Raw genomic sequence first — 22,822 nt, 5'->3', positions numbered from 1 at the left:
TTAACCCAGCCCTTAACTCTGTTCCCCCACTTTTCTTGCTAGAGGAGATTTTCCAATTACTGGTTAGCACAGCTAGGTCATCTCACCCCCACCATCTTTCCTAACTTCTTGGGTTGGGGGGCTGGGGAGGAATCTCCCCATCTCAGGGTATTAGGAACAAAGCTGGAGAGGATGGTGCATTTAAAGGGAATATCCTTCCTTCCTTCCTTCCTTCCTTCCTTCCTTCCTTCCTTCCTTCCTTCCTTCCCTCCCTCCCTCCTTCCTTCCTCCCTACCTTCCCTCCCTCCCTCCTTCCCTCCCTCCCTCCCTTCCTTTCCTTCTTTCTCCCTCCTAACCTCCCCAGCAACACACACACACGCACAAATAAGCTTTATGGAGCAGGGACTTCGTTATGTTCACCGCTTTGAGTCTATCCCCTGGCCCAGAATAGGCACTAAATAAATAGTTGCCGAATGCATGAATGATACCTCTGTCTTCAGGGGTGTGTAGATGTGCGAAGAGGTATGGGTATGTCCCAATAGGGGTGTAGGTGTTCTTCTGATCAGATCTACTTCTCTCTGCCAGAATTTGATGTAATTCGAATGCTTCCACCTCCACTTGAGGGGTTTAAATAATAAACTAGGCCCCGTCGTGCCATTATGGGGGTGGTCATACCCTGCACCCAGAAACAGGCACGGTAGGAGGGCTGAGGCAGGAGTCCTGCTTGTTTCCGCTTATTTGAAACATCGCTCATTTAGGTCTTACTTTGTTTGCCAGGCACTGTTCTAAGCTCTGTATAAATATTAACTCAGAGGGTACAAATATTAACTTAGAGTTGTTGCAGGGGGGAAAAAAAAAAAGCGCCTCTGGCTCTTTAAGGTTGGCCTCCTCCTCAAACTCCCGCAACGCTCCCAAACCCCTTCCAGGGACAGAGACTACGGCCCCTCGTCCGACCTTCTCGCGGGCTTTCCACTGCGTCAATCAAAGCCCAGAAACAGTGAGGGCTAGAGGCCCGGCTGCTAAGCAACGGCAGAGGGCGGGAAGTTTGAACGTTCTGGACCCGCCCCGAAGGCGAATAGGCCAATCAGCGTCCAGATTCTTCAGCCACGGCAGTCTGCTTCTCCTCCTCGCCCTGTCGGATCTCTAGGCTGGATCCGGGCCTCTCCAATCAATAGCGGCTAGGAGGGCGGGGGGCGTGCGCGCGCACCTCGCCCACGCGCCGGCGCGCTCCTCCTGCAGGCTCCTGGCGGTTGGTCAGCGGGGCGCTCTCCCGCTTGTTGCGACTCAGGTTACTGAAAAGGCGGGAAAACGCTGCAATGGCGGCAGCTGGGGGAGGAGGAAGATAAGAGCGTGAGGCTGTGGTCCTGGCGCGTGGTTGGCAGAGGCAGAGAGATAAGACGTGCACGATCGCCCCACAGGGCCCTCAGACCACTTCCTTCCAAAGTGCAACCTCCGCGTGACAGGAATGAGGGTGGGGCGCGTGGAGTTTCCCACAATCTGTACTTTAGTTACAAACCTGAAAATTCACCCACTGTGCCCACAGCTCTCCACGCCCGTCAGCCCTGCCACGCAGCCCTGTCGCAGAAGTACTTAGTGCTTTGCATTCTGCGCACCAGCCTACCCCGGCCTTCTCCGTGAATCGTTGCTTCCGAACTGCTCTCTCTTTTTGCATCCGCAGAGCCTCCAAGCTCATGGCCTCCTTAGGAGTGAACCCAAGCAGGACACCGCAGGGGCCGGGACCTGGGGCGGCCTCTGGCTTCTCCAGCCCGGCCCCAGTGGCGGGCCCCAGGGAGGCCGAGGAGGAGGAAGTTGAGGAGGAGGAGGAGCTGGCTGAGGTCTCTGAGGGGAGTAGGAACTTGAATGGAGAATTGATGGGAAGTTACAATAAAAGAGGGTTGGGGGCCGGGTGCGGTGGCTCCCACCTGTAATCCCAGCACTTTGGGAGACTGAGGTGGGCGGATCACCTGAGCTCAGGAGTTCGAGACCAGCCTGGACAACATGGCGAAACCCCGTCTCTACTAAAAATACAAAAACTAGCCGAGCGTGGTGGCGCGTGCCTGTTATCCCAGCTACTGGGAAGGCTGAGGCAGGAGAATCACTCTAACCTGGGAGGCGGAGGTTGCAATGAGCTGAGATTGTGCCACTGCACTCCAGCCTGGGCGACAGAGCAAGACTCCATCTCAAAAAAAGAAAAAAGCAAAACAAAAACAGGGTTGGGAAGAGCTGGGCAAGTCTCTTACCTCCTGAATGGCTATTTCACATTCACTAAATGGGGGTGATGATACCTATCTCAGATATTTGATAAATGATTAAATTACATAAAGCATGGCAAACCCTACACTGGAGTGATTCCAATAGTAGTTTCCTTTCTTTCTTGCTGGACAGATCCATCTGTGTGTGCTGTGGAATTCAGGATACATGGGCATTGCCTACTATGATACTAGTGACTCCACTATCCACTTCATGCCAGATGCCCCAGACCACGAGAGCCTCAAGCTTCTCCAGAGAGGTGGGGACGGAACCAGGATTTCCTCTGCTCTCTGGGATTGCAAATGTGTTACACACACACACACACATTTTTTTTTTTTTAGAGACAGAGTCTTACTCTGTTGCCAAGGCTTGAGTGCAGTGGCGCAATCGGCTCACTGCAACCTCCGCCTCCTGGGTTCAAGCAGTTCTCCTGACTCAACCTCCCAAGTAGCTGGGATTACAGGCGTGTGCCGCCACACCCAGCTCATTTTTTTGTGTGTTTTTTAGTAGAGATGGGGTTTCACCAGGTTGGCCAGGGTAGTCTCAAACTCCTGACCTTGTGATCTGCCCAACTTGGCCTCCTAAAGTGCTAGGACTAGGGGCGTGAGCCATCACGCCCAGCCACGTTTCACTTACATTAACTCACCTCACTGTCTAGCATATTTTGTGTTGCTGTAAGGAAATACCTGAGTCTGGGTAATTTGTAAAAAAAAAAAAAAAAGTTTTTATTTGGCTCATCATTCTGGATGGTTGGAAAGCTCAAAATTGGGCATCTTCGTTTGGTGAGGGCCTCAGGTTGCTTCAACTCATGGAAGAAGGGAAGGCAGGGTGTGAAGAAGCAAGGGGGAGACAGATGCCAATCTTTTTTTGACAACCAGCTCTGTTAGGAACTAATAGAGTGAGAACCACGCACACATACCCACCAACACACTCCAGGAAGGGCACTAATCTGTTCATGAACGATCCACTCCCATCACCCACGCACCTCCTGCTAGGCCCTGCCTCACAACACTATCACACTGGGGATTAAATTTCAACACAAGATTTGGTGGGGACAAATCACATCCAAAGTATAGCAGTGACTCAATATATTTTACAGTTGCCTCACAGAGGCTCCATCTTTTGTTTTTACTAATTCATTTCATTATTTAACAAATATTTGTGAGGTTGTTTTTTGGTTTGTTGGTTGCTCTTTTTTGAGACGCTGTCTCGCTCTGTCACTTAGACTGGAAGTGTAGTGGTGCGATCTTGGCTAACTGCAACCTCCGCCTCCAGGATTCAAGCGATTCTCCTGCCTCAGCCTCCCGAGTAGCTGGGATTACAGGCATCTGCCACCATGCCTGGCTAACTTTTATATATATATATATATATATATATATATATATATATTTTTTTTTTTTTTTTTTTTTTTTTTTTTTGAGACAGAGTCTCGCTTAGTCGCCCAGGCTGGAGTGCAATGGCGCGATCTCGGCTCACTGCAAGCTCCGCCTCCCGGGTTCACGCCATTCTCCTGCCTCAGCCTCCCGAGTAGCTGGGACTACAGGCGCCCGCCGCCTCACCCGGCTAATTTTTTGCATGTTTAGTAGAGACGGGGTTTCACCGTGTTAGCCAGGATGGTCTCGATCTCCTGACCTCGTGATCCGCCCGCCTCGGCCTCCCAAAGTGCTGGGATTACAGGCGTGAGCCACCGCGCCCGGCCTAACTTTTATATTTTTAATAGAGATGGGGTTTCACCACATTGGCCAGGCTTGTCTTGAGCTCCTGGCCTCCAGTGATCTGCCTGCCTTGGCCTCCCAAAAGGCAGGAATTACAGGCATGAGCTACTGTGCCTGGCCACAAAGGTATATGACGTATTTACAGTGTTTCAGGTGCCTCAGATTCAGCCCTGGGCAAATCAGTCACATCTGTTCTCCAGGGGTTTACAGTTTAGTGACAATATCCAGAGCATCCCACTTCCCTCCCACCATCCCGCCACTCTTACTACTTTTCTAAATCTCATTCCTAACGTCTGCCTATGTTCCCGATGTGCAGATCACTTCCTACTCCTAGGGAGGAAATGTTTTTGAGAAGGAGAGGGGTAGGAAGAGGAGGGCCATGGGTTTTCTCTTAGTCAAAGACAGAGATCCTTTAACTCATTTGATCTCTGTTCTCCTTCCAAGTTCTGGATGAGATCAATCCCCAGTCTGTTGTTACGAGTGCCAAACAGGATGAGAATATGACTCGATTTCTGGGAAAGCTTGGTAAGGACTTGGTAAAAGATAGAGGGAAAATGGGGAAGGACTAATGTATGGAATGTTCCAGGGGGCTAGAATTGGGTGAGAGGGAGTGTCAGACAGAGGTAGAACGACTGAGATGTACAGAATGATAGCCTTTTCTTTGCCTCCCCAACAGCCTCCCAGGAGCACAGACAGCCTAAAAGACCTGAAATCGTATTTTTGCCAAGTGTGGATTTTGGTATCTCCTTCCTTTTGCTTTGCATAATTCCCTGTTCCGGTGTCCCATTCTTTCCCCCTAACTCTACCTTCATCATCACAGATCTCCCCTCTGCCTTATGTCATCTTAAACCTTTGTGCTTCTCACCCCTATGACCAGTCCCCGCAAGATCTCTCCTGCTCCCTACCCTTTAATAATATGCAGCTTATTGGGAAGCCTCTGCTCAAGTCATGTCTAGGGATGAGGGCCTCCCCTGAGGAGTGGTGACAATTTTTGGACAGATTTTATTGTTGGAATTTCTCCCATTAAGTTAAAGCCTTTTATCACAAAACCAAAAGGCACTGCCTCAGTGACCCTTATTATGATCCATAAGGCACTTCCATAACCTTCCTAGGTTTACAGTAAGAGCAGGAGTGTACTATCCTAATTACATATTAAGGGATTAGTGTTACTAGTTCTATTAATATTATCATTTTGACCAAAATCCTCAATTCCAGACAGATATCTTACTTTCCTCAGCCATTTATCTTTCTCAGGCTGTGCTTTCAGCCAAGTATCTTTATATTATATGTGGAATAAAAAGAGAATTAGACTAAGAATCTGAAAATTTGGTTCTTGCTTTAGCTTTCCATTAACTGCCTGTGTGAGCTTGGGCAAGTCAAATCATCTCTCTTGCTTCTATTGTCTCATTCTTAAAATGGGGTGAAAAAATTGAGCTACAAGACCTTTCACTTTGCTTACCTCCCTCAAATAGGTCTGGAGATAAGCAAACAACGCCTCCTTTCTGGAAACTACTCCTTCATCCCAGACTCCATGACTGCCTCTGAGAAAATCCTCTTCCTCTCTTCCATTATTCCCTTTGACTGCCTCCTCACAGTAAGATTGGTCCTGGGGGATAAGGTCTGGGAGGCGGCAGGTTGGAGAAAGGCACAAGAACCTCAGTGCTAGGGCTGAGTTCTGGGAGGTACTGGCCTAGCCCTGGAAAATAATAACTTTCCCTGGTGCTCTGCAGCCCCCAGGAGATTAAGATTTACCCCAATTCCACTGCTGATCCCCTCCCAGGTTCGAGCACTTGGAGGGCTGCTGAAGTTCCTGGGTCGAAGAAGAATCGGGGTTGAACTGGAAGACTATAATGTCAGCGTCCCCATCCTGGGCTTTAAGAAATTTATGTTGTAGGTGATTCGCCCCAACCCCAACCAAAGTAATGTGGGATTGGGAGGCCTGAAAAGTAAAATGGGGGTGGGGTGTGGGTGTGGCTGTGACCCAGTGGGTCAAGTGCTCTAGGACACCCGGGAGAACCTAAGGGCTTATGGGACTTTGGGAAGAAGACTGGGACAATATTCAGAAAGGAGGGCAAAGAAAGTGCAGTTGTGGAATGAACTCAGACCCCTCATACCCCAGCCCCCTTCCTGCTTGTTTTCTGTCCTCAGGACTCATCTTGTGAACATAGATCAAGACACTTACAGGTAAAGAGGTGGAGGCATGCTGCTGTCTCTGGGGAGGGAGAAGGATTAAATTTAATGCCCCAGTAATCCTAATGAGGCTCTAGTTTCCCTAATCCTGGGGCTATTAAGATCTCTCTCCTTGAAGGAAAGGGAAGGGGGGCTTTGAGGGAAAGAGAGGAAGAAAAGCATAAAGCTATTAACTTTCTTTCTATAGGGAGAAACTGAGACAAAGAAAAGTAAGGGACAAACCTTACATCAAGATGTGATCTCGGCTGGGCTCGGTGGCTCGTGCCTGTAATCCCCGCACTTTGGGAGGCCAAGGCGGGTGGATCGCCTGAGGTCAGGAGTTCGAGATCAGCCTGACCAATATGGTGAAACCCCGTCTCTACTAAAAATACAAAAATTAGCTGGGTGTGTTGTGCGCCTATAATCCCAGCTACTCAGGAGGCTAAGGCAGGAGGATTGCTTGAACCCAGGTGGCAGAGGTTGCAGTGAGCTGAAATTGCACCACTGCACTCCAGCCTGGGTGACAGAGCAAGACTCCGTCTCAAAAAAAAAAAAAAAAAAAAGAAAAAAAAAGATGTGAACTCAAGAGGATATCCCCTGTCCCCATTCCATTTCTCAGTCCTCAATTCTTATTCCCTTCAAAAGTCCAAATTACCCCAAACTCCTCCATTTCTCCTTGACAGTGTTCTACAGATTTTTAAGAGCGAGTCTCACCCCTCAGCATACAAAGTGGCCAGTGGACTGAAGGAGGGGCTCAGCCTCTTTGGTAGGTATGCCCCATCCCTCATCTCACATTACAAAGACCTACCAGAAAAGCAATTGGCTCCAAAGATGTGTTCCAGCCTCCCTTCCCACTTCACTCCCATTGTCAGATATCTCTTTCATGCCAATCCAACTTCTTACCTCTTAGTACCCGCCACCACCCAAGCTTGAGCATCTTCCCATACTTTGTGACTGTACAGTGTTGCATATTAGCCATTACCTTACCAATTCTGTGTTCCTTCCCTGGGTTTGTATGAATGTTTCTACTAGTTGGGTACCTGTTAGGGACTTTGGGAGGCCTTGTATATAGAGGAGAGCTTTGTAACTGCATAACTATTTGATTTGTATAGTCTTTATCAGTTGTCTCTGGCTTTAGGGTATATTAGGGACATCTCTGCAAATATCCATATGGTTTCATATCTCAGTAAGTTGTGTCCAGTTTTTGTGTGTGTGTGAGAGAGACAAAGTTTTGCTCTTGTCCCCCAGGCTGGAGTGCAATGGTGCAATCTTGGCTCAGTGCAACCTCTGCCTCCTGGGTTCAAGTGATTCTCCTGCCTCAGCTTCCCGAGTAGCTGGGATTATAGGCACCTGCTACCACGCCTGGCTAATTTTTGTATTTTTAGTAGAGACGGGGTTTCACCATGTTGGCCAGGCTGGTCTCGAACTCCTGACCTCAGGTGATCCACCTGCCTCGGACTCCCAAAGTGCTGGGATTACAGGCATGAGCCACCGCACCCGGCCGTCCAGTTTTTTACATATGTGTGTTGGGCTCTTTTTTGTTTTTGTTTTGTTTTTGTTTTGTTTTGTTTTGTTTTGTTTTTTTAGATGGAATTTTGCTCTGTCACCCAGGCTGGAGTGCAGTGGTACAATTTCGGCTCACTGCAACTTCCGCCTCTTGGGTTCAAGTGATTCTCCTGCCTCATCCTACCTCAGCCTCCTGAATAGCTGGAACTACAGGCCCACACCACCACACCCAGCTAATTTTTTTGTATTTTTAGTAGAGATGGTGTTTCACCATGTTGCCCAGGCTGGTCTCAAACTCCTGAGCTCAAGTGATCCTCCTGCCTTGGCCTCCCAAAGTGCTGGGATTATAGGCATGAGCCACCCTGCCTGGCCAGCTCTTGAGTTTTTGTATTTTTTGGTGGACGGCAGGGCTCTTGAGTTTTTTGTGTTTCATTTATTTTATTTATTTATTTATTTTTTTATTTTTGAGATGGAGTCTCGCTCTGTTGCCCAGGCTGGAGTGCAGTGGCGCGATCTCCACTCACTGCAAGCTCTGCCTCCCGGGTTCATGCCATTCTCCTGCTTCAGCCTCCCAAGTAGCTGGGACTACAGGTGCCCACCACCATGCCCTGCTATTTTTTTTTGTATTTTTAGTAGAGACGGGGTTTCACCATGTTAGCCAGGATGGTTTTGATCTCCTGACCTCATGATCCGTCTGCTTTGGCCTCCCAAAGTGCTGGGATTACAGGTGTTAGCCACTGCGCCCGGCCGGCTCTTGAGTTTTAACTAGGCCTGCTTTGTGTATTTTTCTGGCTAAGCGTCCCTGTGAGTGTCCATCCCTCCCCCCATCTCCATGTATGGTAATCCCAGCTCATATTTGTGTTCAGGCACCAGCTTTGGCTGCCTTTGTGTCCTCCCAGGCCACCTTCCTCAACAACCAGCACCTCTGACCTGGATGCCTCAGCTTAGACACATACACATATTCCATTCCCTGTCCCTGCCTTGTAACAAGTTCACTCCCTGCCTTATCCCTCACAGGAATCCTCAACAGATGCCGCTGTAAGTGGGGAGAGAAGCTGCTCAGGTGAGTGGGTCCCTCACGTACTACACACTAATGCATGAATTCCATATGCACACTCCATACTAAAGCCTACTAATGGCAGTATACAGATTCTCACATACACCACCCCACCTAGGAGTAGTAAAGCAACTGCCCTTTACTGAGCACTGGCTTAAATGCTTTTCATCCTTATGACAGCCTTGTGTAGTAGCTGATACTCATCTCATTTTTTGTTGTCAGCACAGGTACACATATACCCATTGATGATACATAGACTTGCACACATACAAGCAGCAGGAAAAAATGAAATGTAAGGCCGGGCACAGTGGCTCACGCCTATAATCCCAGCACTTTGGGAAGTCAAGGTGGGTGAATCACTTGAAGTCAGGAGTTCAAGACCAGCCTGGCCAACATGGGAAAACCCCATCTGTACTAAAATGCAAAAATTAGCCGGGTATATTGGTGGGTGCCTGTAATTCCAGCTACTCGGGAGACTAAGGCAGGAGAATTGCTTGAACCCAGGAGGCGGAGGTTGCAGTGAGCCGAGATTGCACCACTGCACTTCAGCCTGGGCAACAGAATGAGACTCTGTCTCAAAAAAAAAAAAAAAACCCAAAACAAAATGCTAATGTAACACATGGCTATGTTAGCATGGTTATCTTTAGTTATAGAAAACACACTTCAAATTTCTGTGATGACTTTCAAATTTGCGTCTCTAGTTTTGAACTCCTCCATATGTGAATGTTAATTGCGTATCACCACCTGCAGTCTTCACAGGCAGCTCAAACTCAGAGCATCCAAACTGATGCCCACCAGATCTCTTCCTTTTCCTGCATTCCCTTTGCTGGTTAATGGCATTGCTGGCAGTACACCTTCTCAAGCCATGAACCTCGGATTGATGCTTCTCCCTCATCTCCCATATTTAATTATTCGCTGAGTCCTATCGATTCTATCCTGAAATGTCTCTCCCAGGTATCCCTGTCTCTTTCCACTGCTCTAATTCTGGTCATCATCATTTCTAACCTGGAGCATTGCCTTTGCCTTCAAATTGGTCTCTCTGCCTCTAATCTCTTCTTTTTTTTTTTTTTTTTTTAGATGGAGTCTCGCTCTGTTGCCCAGGCTGGAGTGCAGTGGCACGGTCTCAGCTCACTGCACTCTGCCTCCTGGGTTCATGCTATTCTCCTGCCTCAGCGTACCGAGTAGCTGGGACTACAGGCACCCGCCACCACACCCGGCTAATTTTTGTATTTTCAGTAGAGAGGGGGTTTCACCATGTTAGCCAGGATGGTCTTGATCTCCTGAACTTGTGATCCACCCACCTCAGCCTCCCAAAGTGCTGGGATTACAGGTGTGAGCCACCGCACCTGGCCAATTAATCTCTTCTTTTTCTTTTTTTTTTTTTTTTGAGACGGAGTCTCGCTCTGTCGCCCACGCTGGAGTGCGGTGGCGCGATCTCAGCTCACTGCAAGCTCTGCCTCCCAGGTTCACGCCATTCTCCTGCCTCAGCCTCCCGAGTAGCTGGGACTACAGGCGCCTGCCACCACGCCCGGCTAGTTTTTTGTATTTTTAGTAGAGACAGGGTTTCACCGTGTTAGCCAGGATGGTCTCGATATCCTGACCTTGTGATCTGCCCACCTCGGCCTCCCAAAGTGCCGGGGTTACAGGCGTGAGCCACCGCGCCTGGCCATCTCTTCTTCTTTTTCTAATCCACTCTTCATTCTAAAATACCTATCATTCTGCCAGTTCAAGTGAGCTAGAAACAAAAAATCTGTCATTCCAAAACAGAGATCTAAGCATTAAGCATGTCCTCCTTTTTTTTTTTTTTTTTTTTTTTTGTCACTGAGTTTCGCTCTTGTTGCCCAGGCTGGAGTGCAATGGCGCAATCTCGGCTCACTGCAACCTCCACTTCCCAGGTTCAAGCAATTCTTCTGCCTCAGCCTCCTGAGTAGCTGGGATTACAGGCACCCACTACGCCTGGCTAATTTTTGTATTTTTAGTAGAGATGGGGTTTCACCATGTTAGGCTGGTCTCGAACTCCTGGTGATCCGCCCACCTTGGCCTCCCAAACTGCTGGGATTACTGGCATGAGCCACTGTGCCCGGCCGTCACTCCACTTTTTAAATAGCCTAAGTAGAAAGAAAATAACATAAACCTCAGGAGGTTTTCCCATTACCTTCAGGATGAAGATTATCATCTTTAGCAGTATAATGATGTTCAGGGTCCGTCACATTTACCCATTTTAATTTCCAGCTTTACCTTCCCAAGCCCCTGCTAAGTCCTTTCCTACTGGATCTAACTCATATTCTAGTCATTTAGGGCCACTTGCCATTATGGAAACATGTCATGCCTGTGTTTATGATGCTCCTTCTGGAAAGTCTTTTCCTTGTTCTGTACCTATCAAAATCTTACATCTAGGCCAAACACAGTGGCTCATGCCTGTAGTCTCAGCATTTTGGGAGGCTGAGGTGGGTGGATCATTTGAGGTCAGGAGTTTGAGACCAGCCTGGCCAACTTGGTGAAACTTCTTTACTGAAAATATAAAAATTAGCCCAGTGTCGTGGCACGTGCCTCTATTATCAGCTACTCAGGAGGTTGAGGCAGGAGACTCGCTTGAACCAGGGAGGTGGAGGTTGAAGTGAGCCCAGATTGCCCCACTGCACTCCAGCCTGGGCAACAGAGTGAGACTGTCTTAAAAAAAAAAAAAAAAAAAAAAAGTACATCCTTTTCAAGGTGCAACCCAACTGTTACCCTTTGGCTTTTACAGGTACCTGTAAGGAGTTGATGTGCACCTTCCTTGTGCTCACATAGTGCTTGTTTATGTTTTTCTAGTTGCACTGTCACATCAGGTTAGAATTAGCAGTCAGTGAATCTGCTTGCCTCCATAGCTATGAATTCTATCTAGTGACCATACCTGTTACCTCAGTGTCTGACACATGGTCTTGTACATAGTAGCACTCAACGTGTGAGCACAACACAAAGGCAAATACACTGGTAACACCATCTCTAAACACTCAGAGTGGAAACCTTTGCTAGCCTCAGGTGCACAGTCCTTCCCCTACCTCATCTCCTGCTGAAATGTATATCTTGTAGGGGTTAATTTAGGATAATCTCTGAGGTCATCTCCAGGTAATCAGCAGGGTAATCAGGTAATCAGCATCTCCAGGAATTTAATTACCCACACATTCTCCAGTGCTTCAGGTGCAGATCTTTAATCTCAGCCACAGATGGGAGGGAGAGAATTCTCAGTGGAGAAGAGAGCTGGATTTAAGGTGGGGGAGGAGTGCAAATTCCCCAGATGGAATCAGATAGGGCATGAGAGCATATAACTTGAAGAATCATCATATAATCTAATGAACTAAGGACAGGTGACACATTTATTAATATTTCTATGTACGAATTTATTTGAATTTATTAGGAAATACCTCTAATGCACAAAAAGATGTAAATAATAATATAGGGCCAGATGTGGTGGCTCACGCCTGTAATTCCAGCACTTTGGGAGGTTGAGGCAGAAGGATTGCTTGAGGCCAGGAGTTCAAGAACTAAAAGCTGGATAAGGCACCAAGAATATTACTGAATGTCACAGTATGCTTTAAAGAGCACTGTCCTAGGAGTCTGGAGACATGATTTTGAGACTTAGCTGTTCTCATTGGCAGTATGACTTTGGGCAAGTTGCTTATCTTTTAACGATTTCATTTTCTCAGTTGTTAAACTACGGAGTTTGGCTTAACTGAAGTCTTTGCCAGTACTAGCAGGACATGAATCAGAGATACCTAAGTGTTTAGTGCAGCGCAAGTGCTTTCTAAAGTGGGGATGGCTATTTACAGACTGGCCTACACTGTTCTGGTGGGAGCCCTCAGTGACCAAGGAGCAGAGGTACCTGCAACCCACCCTTGAAGCCATCTGGATGCTCTGCTTCATTCTAATCTGGGGTGTTCTAACCCAAAGTAACTGGCCACAGACTGCAAAGTAAGATACACAGCTTCAGGCCCTAGTGTGTACACATGTTGGCTCTTACATAAAATGGCATCCTTAGCTCTATGTAGAAAAGAATTTGTGGGCTCACAAGTCCCTACAGAGTCTCACACTCTTCATGGCCAATAAGGATACAGGGGTACCCAGAATTAGACAAACACAGATGAGACATTTATTTCTGTGTATGAATTTATTTTAATTTATTAGGAAATACCTCCAACACACAAAAAAGATATAATTAGCCAGGCGTGGTGGCTCATGCCTGTAATCCTAGCACATTGGGAGGCCAAGGCAGGTGGATCACCAGAGGCCCAGAGTTTGAGACCAGGCTGGCCAACATGGTGAAACCTCATCTCTACTAAAAATACAAAAATTAGCCGGGTGTGTTGGCGCACTCCTGTAATCCCACCTACTCGGGAGGCTGAGACACGAGAATCGCTTGAACCTGGGAGGCGGAGGTTGCAGTGAGCTGAGATCGCACCACTCTGCTCCAGCCTGGACAACAGAGCAAGATTCTGTCTCAAAAAAAAAAAAAAAAAGATGTAAATAATAATGCTATTGGGCCAGGTGCAGTGGCTGATGCTTATAATCCCAGCACTTTGGGAGGCCAAGGCAGGAGGACTGCTTGAGGCCAGGAGCTTGAGAACAGCCTGGGCAACATAGCAAGACCTTGTTTCTATAAAAACTAATAATAATAATACAAATGGCTGGGTGTGGTGGCTTACGCCTGTAATCCCAGCACTTTGGGAGACTGAGGCAGGCAGATCACCTGAGGTCAGGATTTCATGACCAGCCTGGCCAACACAGCAAAACCCCATCTCTATTAAAAATACAAAATTTAGCCGGGCGCGGTGGCTGAAGCCTGTAATCCCAGCACTTTGGGAGGCCGAGACGGGCGGATCACGAGGTCAGGAGATCAAGACCATCCGGGCTAACACGGTGAAACCCCGTCTCTACTAAAAATACAAAAAATTAGCCGGGTGTGGTGGCGGGCGCCTGTAGTCCCAGCTACTCGGGAGGCTGAGGCAGGAGAATGGCGTAAACCCAGGAGGCGGAGCTTGCAGTGAGCTGAGATCCAGCCACTGTACTCCAGCCTGGGTGACAGAGCGAGACTCCGTCTCAAAAAAAAAAAAAAAAAAAAAACAAAATTTAGCTGGGGATGGTGGCACACAGCTATAGTTCCAGCTACTAGGGAGGCTGAGGCAGAATCACTTAAGCCCATGATGCAGAGGTTGCAGTGACCTGAGATCACGCCACTGCATCCTAGCCTGGGTGACAGAGCAAGACTCCATCTCAAAAAAAATAATAATAATAATACAAATATCTATACATCCATCAGCCAATTTAAGAATAAGACATGCTGGGCGCGGTGGCTCACGCCTGTAATCCCAGCACTTTGGGAGGCCGAGGCGGGTGGATCATAAGGTCAGGAGTTTGAGACCAGCCTGGCCAAGATGGTGAAACCCCGTCTCTGCTGAAAACACAAAAATTAGCTGGGCACGGTGGTGGGTGCCTGTAATCCCAGAACCTAGGAGGCGGAAGTTTCAGTGAGCCGAGATTGTGCTACTGCACTCTAGCCTGGGTGACAGAGCAAGACTCTGTCTTAAAAAAAAAAAAAAAAAAAAGAATAAGACACTATTGGCCGGGTATGGTGGCTCATGCCTGTAATCCCAACACTTTGGGAGGCCGAGGCGGGCAGATCACGAGGTCAAGAGATCGAGATTATTCTGGCCAACATGGTGAAACACTGACTCTACTAAAAATACAAAAATTAGCCGGGCATGGTGGCATGTACCTGCAGTCCCAGCTACTCGGGAGGCTGAGGCAGGAGAATCACTTGAACCCGGGAGGTAGAGGTTGCAGTGAGCTGAGATTGCATCACTGCACTCCAGCCTGGCGACAGAGCGAGACTGTCTCAAAATAAATAAATAAATAAAAATAAATAAGATGATATTGTTGAAGCCCCTTAAATGTCCCTCCCCAATGCTTTTTTCTCTGCGGAGTTGACCATTATTATGAATTAAAGGCTTACCATCCCTAATGGGACAGTTGTGTTTTCACAGGAAGAACATGAAAAGACGAATGTCTGTTGCTATTACCCTGAGACACTTTCACAGCTAAATACAGACATACAAACTCATACTGACTCACCGTCTCTTACTCAGCCGCAGAGCGAACTGCAGTGTTGGCACACAAATACCTCAACACACTGCTGTCCTTCTAAAATATTGACAAGCTCCATTACTTATATACATGGAATGACACATGGTCTTATCCATTGAAACTGTGATACGTAGACACAATTATGCTCACATCTAGCAATTTTCTTTTTTTTTTAATTGACATGTTTTTATTGCTAGTGAAACTAATCAGTTTTGCAAATTCTTACTTTTTTTTTTTTTATTATACTTTAAGTTCTAGGGTACATATGCACAACGTGCAGGTTTGTTACATATGTATACTTGTGCCATGTTGGTGTGTTGCACCCATCAACTCCTCAGCACCCATCAACTCCTCATTTACATCAGGTATAACTCCCAATGCAATCTCTCCCCCCACATCTAGCAATTTTCAGTAGATACATGTAAACACACCTGAATGGGTAGGACACTGCACTTTGCCACTACATTCCCATAGTACATCGTGGATACATATTGCCACAATCCCCAGGGACTGCAGACACACTTTCTGGCAAACTGAGATCAAGATGATAATAGATGTAACTTCTAGTAACCCCACCCTAACCCTCACTTCCAGGCTATGGTTCACACGCCCGACGCATGACCTAGGGGAACTCAATTCTCGTCTGGACGTCATTCAGTTTTTTCTGCTGCCCCAGAATCTGGACATGGCTCAGATGCTGCATCGGCTCCTGGGTCACATCAAGAACGTGCCGGTGAGCCCAGGGTGGAGGGCAGGGAGGTGGGGAGGGAGGTTGAGGGCTGATACTGGGCATTGGGCTTCTTGAGGGGCATTACAATGAGGGAAGGGAAAACAGTGGCTGTAACCTTGTCTGACTGTAGCTGATTCTGAAACGCATGAAGTTGTCCCACACCAAGGTCAGCGACTGGCAGGTTCTCTACAAGGTAAGGCCTTCCTTCTTGAATCCCAGAAGTCCAGGTAAAAGACCTCAGCCTGTGTTCCCGACTGTCTGTGCCCTAGATATGCTGTCCAATTTTATTCTACCCTCTTTTTTTTTTTCTTTTTTTTTTTTTGAGACAGTCTCGCTCTGTTCCCCAGGCTGGAGTGCAGTGGCACTATCTTGGCTCACTGCAACCTCTGCCTCCCGGGTTCAAGCAGTTCTCCTGCCTCAGCCTCCCGAGAAGTTGGGATTACAGGCACCTGCCACCACGCCTGGCGAATTTTTGTATCTTTAGTAGAGACAGGATTTCACCATGTTGGCCAGGCTGGTCTTGAACTCCTGACTTCAGGTGATCCACCTGCCTCAGCCTCCCAAGGTGCTGGGATTACAGGTGTGAGCCACCTCGCCCGGCCTCCCTCTTTTTTTTTTTTTTTTTTTTTTAATTTTGTAGTCAGGAAAATGTAAAAAATATTTAGAGTAATATAATTAACCCCCATGTACCCACCATACAGTTTCAACACTTTAACTTATGCCAATATATTTATTTTTTCTCCCTTCCCTGCCCTGCCCTTCCCTGCCCTTTTTTGACAGAGTCTTGCTCTGTCGCCCAGGCTGGATTGCAGTGGTGCAATCTTAGCTCACTGCAACCTCTGCCTCCCGAGTTCAAGTGATTCTCCTACTTCAGTCTCCCACGTAGCTGGGATTACAGGAGCCCACCACCACACCCGAGTGATTTTTGTATTTTTAGTAGAGATGGGATTTCACCATGTTGGCCAGGCAGGTCTCAAATTCCTGGCCTCAAGTAATCCGCCCATCTTGGTCTCCCAAAATGCTAGGATTATAGGTGGGAGCCACAGTGCCCAGCACAGTATGTTTCATTTATATCGTCCCTCACTTTCCCCTGTTAGATTATTTTGTGGGTTTTGTTGTTGTTGTTTGTTTTTTGAAATAAGGTCCTGCTCTGTCACCCAGGCTAGAGTGGAGTGGTGTGATCATATTTCATTGCAGCCTCTAACTCCTGGGCTCAAGCAATCCTCCCACCTTAGCCTCCAGAGTAACTGGGACTATCGGCCTGAGATACTGCACCTGGCTTTCTTGGATTATTTTTAAGCAAAGCCCAGCCATTATATAATGTCATCCATAAATATTTCAGTGTAATTTTTTTTTTTTTTGAGACAGAGTCTTGCTCTGTCGCCCAGGCTGGAGTGCAGTGGTGCGATCTCAACCGCACTGCAACCTCCACCTCCTGGGTTCAAATGATTCTCCTGCCTCAGCCTCCCAAGTAGCTGGGATAACAGGCATACACCATCATGCCCAACTAATTTTTTTTTTTTTTTATTTTTAGTAGAGACAGGGTTTCACCATGTTGGCCGGGATGGTCTTGATCTCCTGACCTCATGATCCACCCACCTCAGCCTCCCAAAGTGCTGGGAAATATTGGCCACCCGGCCAATATTTCAGGGTAATTTCTAAAAGAAAATTATTTTTTAAAAAGAATAACAGGCCGGGCGCGGTGGCTCACGCCTGTAATCCCAGCACTTTGGGAGGCCGAGGCGGGTGGATCACAAGGTCAGGAGATCGAGACCATCCTGGCTAACAAGGTGAAACCCCGTCTCTACTAAAAATACAAAAAAAATTAGCTGGGCACGGTGGTGGGTGCCTGTGGTCCCAGCTACTCGGGAGGCTGAGGCAGGAGAATGGCGTGAACCCGGAAGGCGGAGCTTGCACTGAGCCGAGATCACACCACTGCACTCCAGCCTGGGCGACAGAGTGAGACTCCGTCTCAAAAAAAAAAAAAGAATAACAATATTGTTATCTTACTTTAAAAATTATATTATTTGATATCAAATATCTGAAATTTTTTTTTTTTTTGAGACAGGGTCTCACTCTGTCACCTGGGCTGGAGTGCAATGGCACAACTGTAGCTCACTGCAGCCTCAAACTCTTGGGCTCAAGTGATCCTCCCACCTCAGCCTCCTGAGTAGCAGGGACCACAGGTGATGGCCACCACACCCAACTAATTTTTTATTTTTTGCTTTTATTTATTTATTTATTTTTGAGATGGGGTTTTGCTCTTGTTGCCCAGGCTGGAGTGCAGTGGCACAATCTTGCTATAATAACCTCCACCTCCCGGGTTCAAGAGATTCTCCTGCCTCAGCCTCCCGAGTAGCTGGAATTACATGTGCATGCCACCATGCCCAGTTAATTTTTGTATTTTGAGTAGAGACAGGGTTTCACCATGTAGGTGAGGCCAATCTCGAACTCCTGACCTCAGGTGATCCACCTGCCTCAGCCTCCCGAAGTGCTGGGATTACAGGCGTGAGCCACCACGCCTGGCTGGGACCCTATCTTGATTGTCTTTGTAGCCTCAGTGTTTGGTGCAGTGCCTCCCACTGTTTCTTTTCGCCTTTGAGATCTTCCCTCTTTGTTACTGTGATCTTCCCTACTGGTCTTTGTTCTTCTGAGTCTGTCCCTATCCCCACCCCAGCCTGAGCTGGATGTGGGCTGTCCTACTTGTGTTTCTCTCATAGACTGTGTACGGTGCCCTGGGCCTGAGGGATGCCTGCCGCTCCCTGCCGCAGTCCATCCAGCTCTTTCGGGACATTGCCCAAGAGTTCTCTGATGACCTGCATCATATTGCCAGCCTCATTGGGAAAGTAGTGAGTGTGCACCCAGGGAGGTCAGGGAGAGAGAATGCAGTGTGCGAGATGGGGAAGCATGGAAGATATTGAGGTCAATTGGATAAAGAATGGGATGGTGACAGGAGGCGGCAGAACTTCAGGGAAGTATCTGGAGGATAAGAGTTAAAGCAGGACTGCAGGGAGAATTGGGGCCCAAGGAGAGCTGAGGAACAGGACAGAGAGAGGGTGCCGGGTGCTAAGAAACAGTACTTATCTCCTCAGGTGGACTTTGAGGGCAGCCTTGCTGAAAATCGCTTCACAGTCCTCCCCAACATAGATCCTGAAATTGATGAGAGTGAGTGTTGGGTGCGGATGGGCCTGTGAGCCCTGCGCAGTGATGGAGTACCATCCATGGCAGGTGGTTCCCACAGCTGGGGATCTTCATAGCAACCAGGGCAGGAGCCTCACTTTTGATAACTACATGTCTTCCACCCTCGTAGAAAAGCGAAGACTGATGGGACTTCCCAGTTTCCTTACTGAGGTTGCCCGCAAGGAGCTGGAGAATCTGGACTCACGTATTCCTTCATGCAGTGTCATCTACATCCCTCTGGTGAGGGCAAAAGAGTGGGTGTAGCCTTCAGAGGTCTTTTGGGGGAGATACTAGGCTGATGAAAGACATACTGGTAGATAAGAAAACTTGTGGGGCAGCCTGAAGAACATGAACACTTTTTTGTGGGGATACAGGGATCTCTTAAGCTCCTTCTAGGGAGGGGAGGTGTCCAGTAAGTCTCCAAGCAGGAGAGTAGAGTATCTCCTATTTACTCTCCCCAGATCGGCTTCCTTCTTTCTATTCCTCGCCTGCCTTTCATGGTAGAGGCCAGTGACTTTGAGATTAATGGACTGGACTTCATGGTAAGACCCTCAACCTCTGTAAGGTGAGTGATGAGGAAAATGAGTCAGCAGCTGAGGGAGGGCCTTACCCTACAGCAGCACTGCCCAATATGGGATCTTTCCTCTGCAGTTTTATTCTGAGCTTTACCAGCACTGAGACAAAGGAAAGAGAAGTCAGGGTTAGGGGCTGGAGGTGGGGTTAGAAAGATGGGGAAGGAGAGGAGGACCAAGAGATGCAAAGCCCACAGCTTTGAACCACTGTACCCAGTTTCTCTCAGAGGAGAAGCTGCACTATCGTAGTGCCCGAACCAAGGAGCTGGATGCATTGCTGGGGGACCTGCACTGTGAGATCCGGGGTGAGGAGAAGCCAGAGGTTATATGCATTGTAAGATGTTTTTTAAAAAAGCAGCCAGGGGAAGGAGGGGAGTGGGCAACTTGGGGATGCTTCCAACAGGCCCCTTCTCTTCCTGTTCTCTGTCTCACTCACTCTGACTCTATCTTTTCCTCTGAATGTCTTGAGGTCTCAGATTGTATCTGCAACCTGTTTCCAGATCCCTCTAGGGGCCTCTGCCTCTTCTTCACTTTCCCCTGGAGCTGACCTCTAGCTCCCTCCCTCACCCACTCCCAGACCAGGAGACACTGCTGATGTACCAGCTGCAGTGCCAGGTGCTGGCACGAGCAGCTGTCTTAACCCAAGTATTGGACCTTGCCTCCCGCCTGGACGTCCTGCTGGCTCTTGCCAGTGCTGCACGGGACTATGGCTACTCAAGGCCGCGTTACTCCCCTCAGGTCCTTGGGGTACGAATCCAGAATGGCAGGTAAGAATAGAGGTGGGTGGAGGAATAGACATGAGGGGCCCAAAGGCTACATCTTCTGGGGGTTCATCCATCTTGATCCACCAGCCATGTGAGGTGCCTCTCCACCCACTGCAGACATCCTCTGATGGAACTCTGTGCCCGAACTTTTGTGCCCAACTCCACAGAATGTGGTGGGGACAAAGGAAGGGTCAAAGTCATCACTGGACCCAACTCATCAGGGAAGAGCATATACCTCAAACAGGTGAGGAAAAGCCCTGCAGCCTGGGCCTCTGGCACCTCCTGCATCTACTCCACCCCTACTTGCCAACCAACCCAGTCTCCTGCAGCTCTTCTCCCATTTTCTGACCCCGCTCTTCATGAAAGGACCATCACCTACATCCCTGTGCTTCCTTCCACCTCACGTGTTCTCATTCTCCACTGGAGAGCCATGCTCTAATGGAACTTTCCATGGCTCAAATTCCTTCACCCGTCTCCGAGTAGGTACACACCACTCCCAAGTATGTCTCTGCCCACATCCCATGCCTCTTTACTGATTCTAAATTAGCCAACAGGGCTATGATTGGGACTGGGGGAGAAGAGACAGAGTCAGTGTATCTGTTTCTCCTGTTTCACCCTGTCCATCTCTCTTTGATCTGTCATTCATGCCTTGAGCCTCACTTTCACCTCAGCCCACAGCACTAAGCCTCAGGCCCTGTCTCCTTCCCTATTCAGGTAGGCTTGATCACATTCATGGCCCTGGTAGGCAGCTTTGTGCCAGCAGAGGAGGCCGAAATTGGGGCAGTAGACGCCATCTTCACACGAATTCATAGCTGTGAATCCATCTCCCTTGGCCTCTCCACCTTCATGATCGACCTCAACCAGGTCAAAGGGAACAAAGGGAGGTGGGATTGAGGAAGGGGATAGGATAATGGGAAAGGAACCCCTGAAAATGCTCATAACAGGAAAGCATGCCCTCTGCTGCATACCCTTTATACTAAAAGTGGGGAACACTAAGGTCAGAGATAGGAAGAATCAATACCACAAACATTTCTTGAACCCTTGCTTCATGTGAGTCACTGTTGGCAAAGAGGATGAACAAAGCATGCACCTCAGCATTCAAGAACTTGCAGTGCAGTAGGGAGGGCGCGTATATAGCTTTATTCACAGGCCAACTGTGGTCAGTGTGATACGGGCTTCCAATACTAACTTTCCCTTGTCCACCTTACACCCTGCAGGTGGCAAAAGCAGTGAACAATGCCACTGCACAGTCGCTGGTCCTCATTGATGAATTTGGAAAGGGAACCAACACGGTGAGGGGAGAAACTGATGAGGGGAGAAACTGATGAGGGGAGAAACTAAGGAGGGGAAAATGGAGGAGGATGAAGGAGCATGACAGTGAGGCTGGGCCTCTGGAATGGAATAGGGCTGTGTGGGCAGAAAAGAAATAGAACATGAGACAGGGAAAGGCCAGTGCAAGTGCAGAGGGGCACATGGAGGTCCCCATGGCTCCGAACCCTAATCTCTGCCCTCCTTGCAGGTGGATGGGCTCGCGCTTCTGGCCGCTGTGCTCCGACACTGGCTGGCACGTGGACCCACATGCCCCCACATCTTTGTGGCCACCAACTTTCTGAGCCTTGTCCAGTTACAGCTGCTGCCACAAGGGCCCCTGGTGCAGTATTTGGTGAGGAGACCAATCTAGCTCCTCAGAGGCCCCCAGGCTGGGCATTTCCCAGAGGTGGGGATTGGCTCCTGTATCAGAACAAAGCCTCCCTCAGCACAGAGACCACATCCCTTCCCTTTTCTCCCTCCCCACAGGATTGGCCAAGGGTTTCAGGACAGGAAGGAGGTGATTGATGATATACTTACTGTCTTTTATTCTCTTTTAAGACCATGGAGACCTGTGAGGATGGCAACGACCTTGTCTTCTTCTATCAGGTCTGCGAAGGTGTTGCAAAGGCCAGCCATGCTTCCCACACAGCTGCCCAGGCTGGGCTTCCTGACAAGTTTGTGGCTCGTGGCAAGGAGGTGATGAGATCCAAATGTGCAACCGCGTCCACATAAGAGCTCCCTTCCATTCCTAGTCCTATTGGGCCTGGGTCTAGGTCCACAGGATTTCTGACCCTTATTTTCCCTTCTCTTCCCCAACTCGCCGTACTCCTCCCACCATCTTGCTTGTCATTCCTAGGTCTCAGACTTGATCCGCAGTGGAAAACCCATCAAGCCTGTCAAGGATTTGCTAAAGAAGAACCAAATGGAAAAGTGAGTGTGTGGCCCCAGTGTCTTTGCCCTCTCTGCATCTTCTCCTGCAACTCTTCTCCCCTTTTCAGGGACTCAGCCTTCCTCCAGCACTTTGCCCTTCAGAAACCCACCATTGCTTTCTGAAATCCCTAAATCTTCAAGATCCCAGGTTTCCTGTGCCACAGCCTCTCCCCTCTGCCCAGGGACTTGGTTGTCCATTCTGCCATAAATCTTGCTATTTTCTCTCTTCTTCAGTTGCCAGACATTAGTGGATAAGTTTATGAAACTGGATTTGGAAGATCCTAACCTGGACTTGAACGTTTTCATGAGCCAGGAAGTGCTGCCTGCTGCCACCAGCATCCTCTGAGAGTCCTTCCTGTGTCCTCCCCAGCCTCCTGAGACCCCAGTGGGCTGCCATGCCCTCTTTGTTTCCTTATCGCCTTCAGACCCAGAGTTTTTAGTTTCTCTAGAAATTTTGTTTCATATTAGGAATAAAGTTTATTTTGAAGAAAGATACTGTTTCTTTAGGCCAGCCAGAACGAGAGACTAGGAAAGATGCG

General features: G+C 48.4%; 1 protein-coding gene and 1 long non-coding RNA gene across 12 annotated transcripts; one reads left to right on the top strand and one right to left on the bottom strand.

Annotated features, from left to right (window-relative positions):
• The first annotated feature begins 1,132 nt into the window (after nt 1–1,132).
• MSH5 (mutS homolog 5) lies at nt 1,133–22,774 on the top strand. Of its 11 annotated transcripts, XR_001444202.3 has the most exons (26): nt 1,133–1,267; nt 1,658–1,814; nt 2,365–2,488; nt 4,389–4,469; nt 4,621–4,683; nt 5,417–5,538; nt 5,725–5,834; nt 6,093–6,128; nt 6,797–6,879; nt 8,637–8,682; nt 15,391–15,529; nt 15,657–15,719; nt 18,247–18,375; nt 18,619–18,691; nt 18,837–18,946; nt 19,168–19,248; nt 19,496–19,583; nt 19,856–20,045; nt 20,160–20,286; nt 20,757–20,906; nt 21,260–21,334; nt 21,562–21,705; nt 21,840–21,870; nt 21,960–22,049; nt 22,210–22,283; nt 22,518–22,774. XR_001444202.3 is itself a non-coding variant. In XM_015135994.3 (25 exons), exons 2-25 carry the CDS (start codon nt 1,671–1,673, stop codon nt 22,627–22,629), a joined length of 2,502 nt encoding a protein of 833 aa, XP_014991480.2. In that variant the 5' UTR covers nt 1,133–1,267; nt 1,658–1,670; the 3' UTR covers nt 22,630–22,774. The 11 variants fall into 11 exon arrangements, 10 of the variants coding, with proteins under 10 accessions (XP_014991480.2, XP_077856587.1, XP_077856588.1 ...); XM_015135994.3 differs by lacking the exon at nt 21,840–21,870 and having other exon boundaries at nt 21,912–22,049; XM_078000464.1 differs by lacking the exon at nt 21,840–21,870 and having other exon boundaries at nt 1,161–1,267; nt 5,725–5,838; nt 21,912–22,049.
• On the bottom strand, nt 16,085–17,593 carry LOC144340472 (uncharacterized). Its single transcript, XR_013416621.1, has 2 exons — nt 17,468–17,593; nt 16,085–16,795 (listed from the first exon to the last, which is right to left on the bottom strand). It is a non-coding gene; the product is annotated as an uncharacterized LOC144340472 (long non-coding RNA).
• Nucleotides 22,775–22,822: the final 48 nt, after the last annotated feature.

Source organism: Macaca mulatta, chromosome 4, assembly GCF_049350105.2.
Source record: "Macaca mulatta isolate MMU2019108-1 chromosome 4, T2T-MMU8v2.0, whole genome shotgun sequence".
Lineage (NCBI taxonomy): Eukaryota > Metazoa > Chordata > Mammalia > Primates > Cercopithecidae > Macaca > Macaca mulatta.
This window is presented reverse-complemented; position numbering and strand designations above follow the sequence as displayed.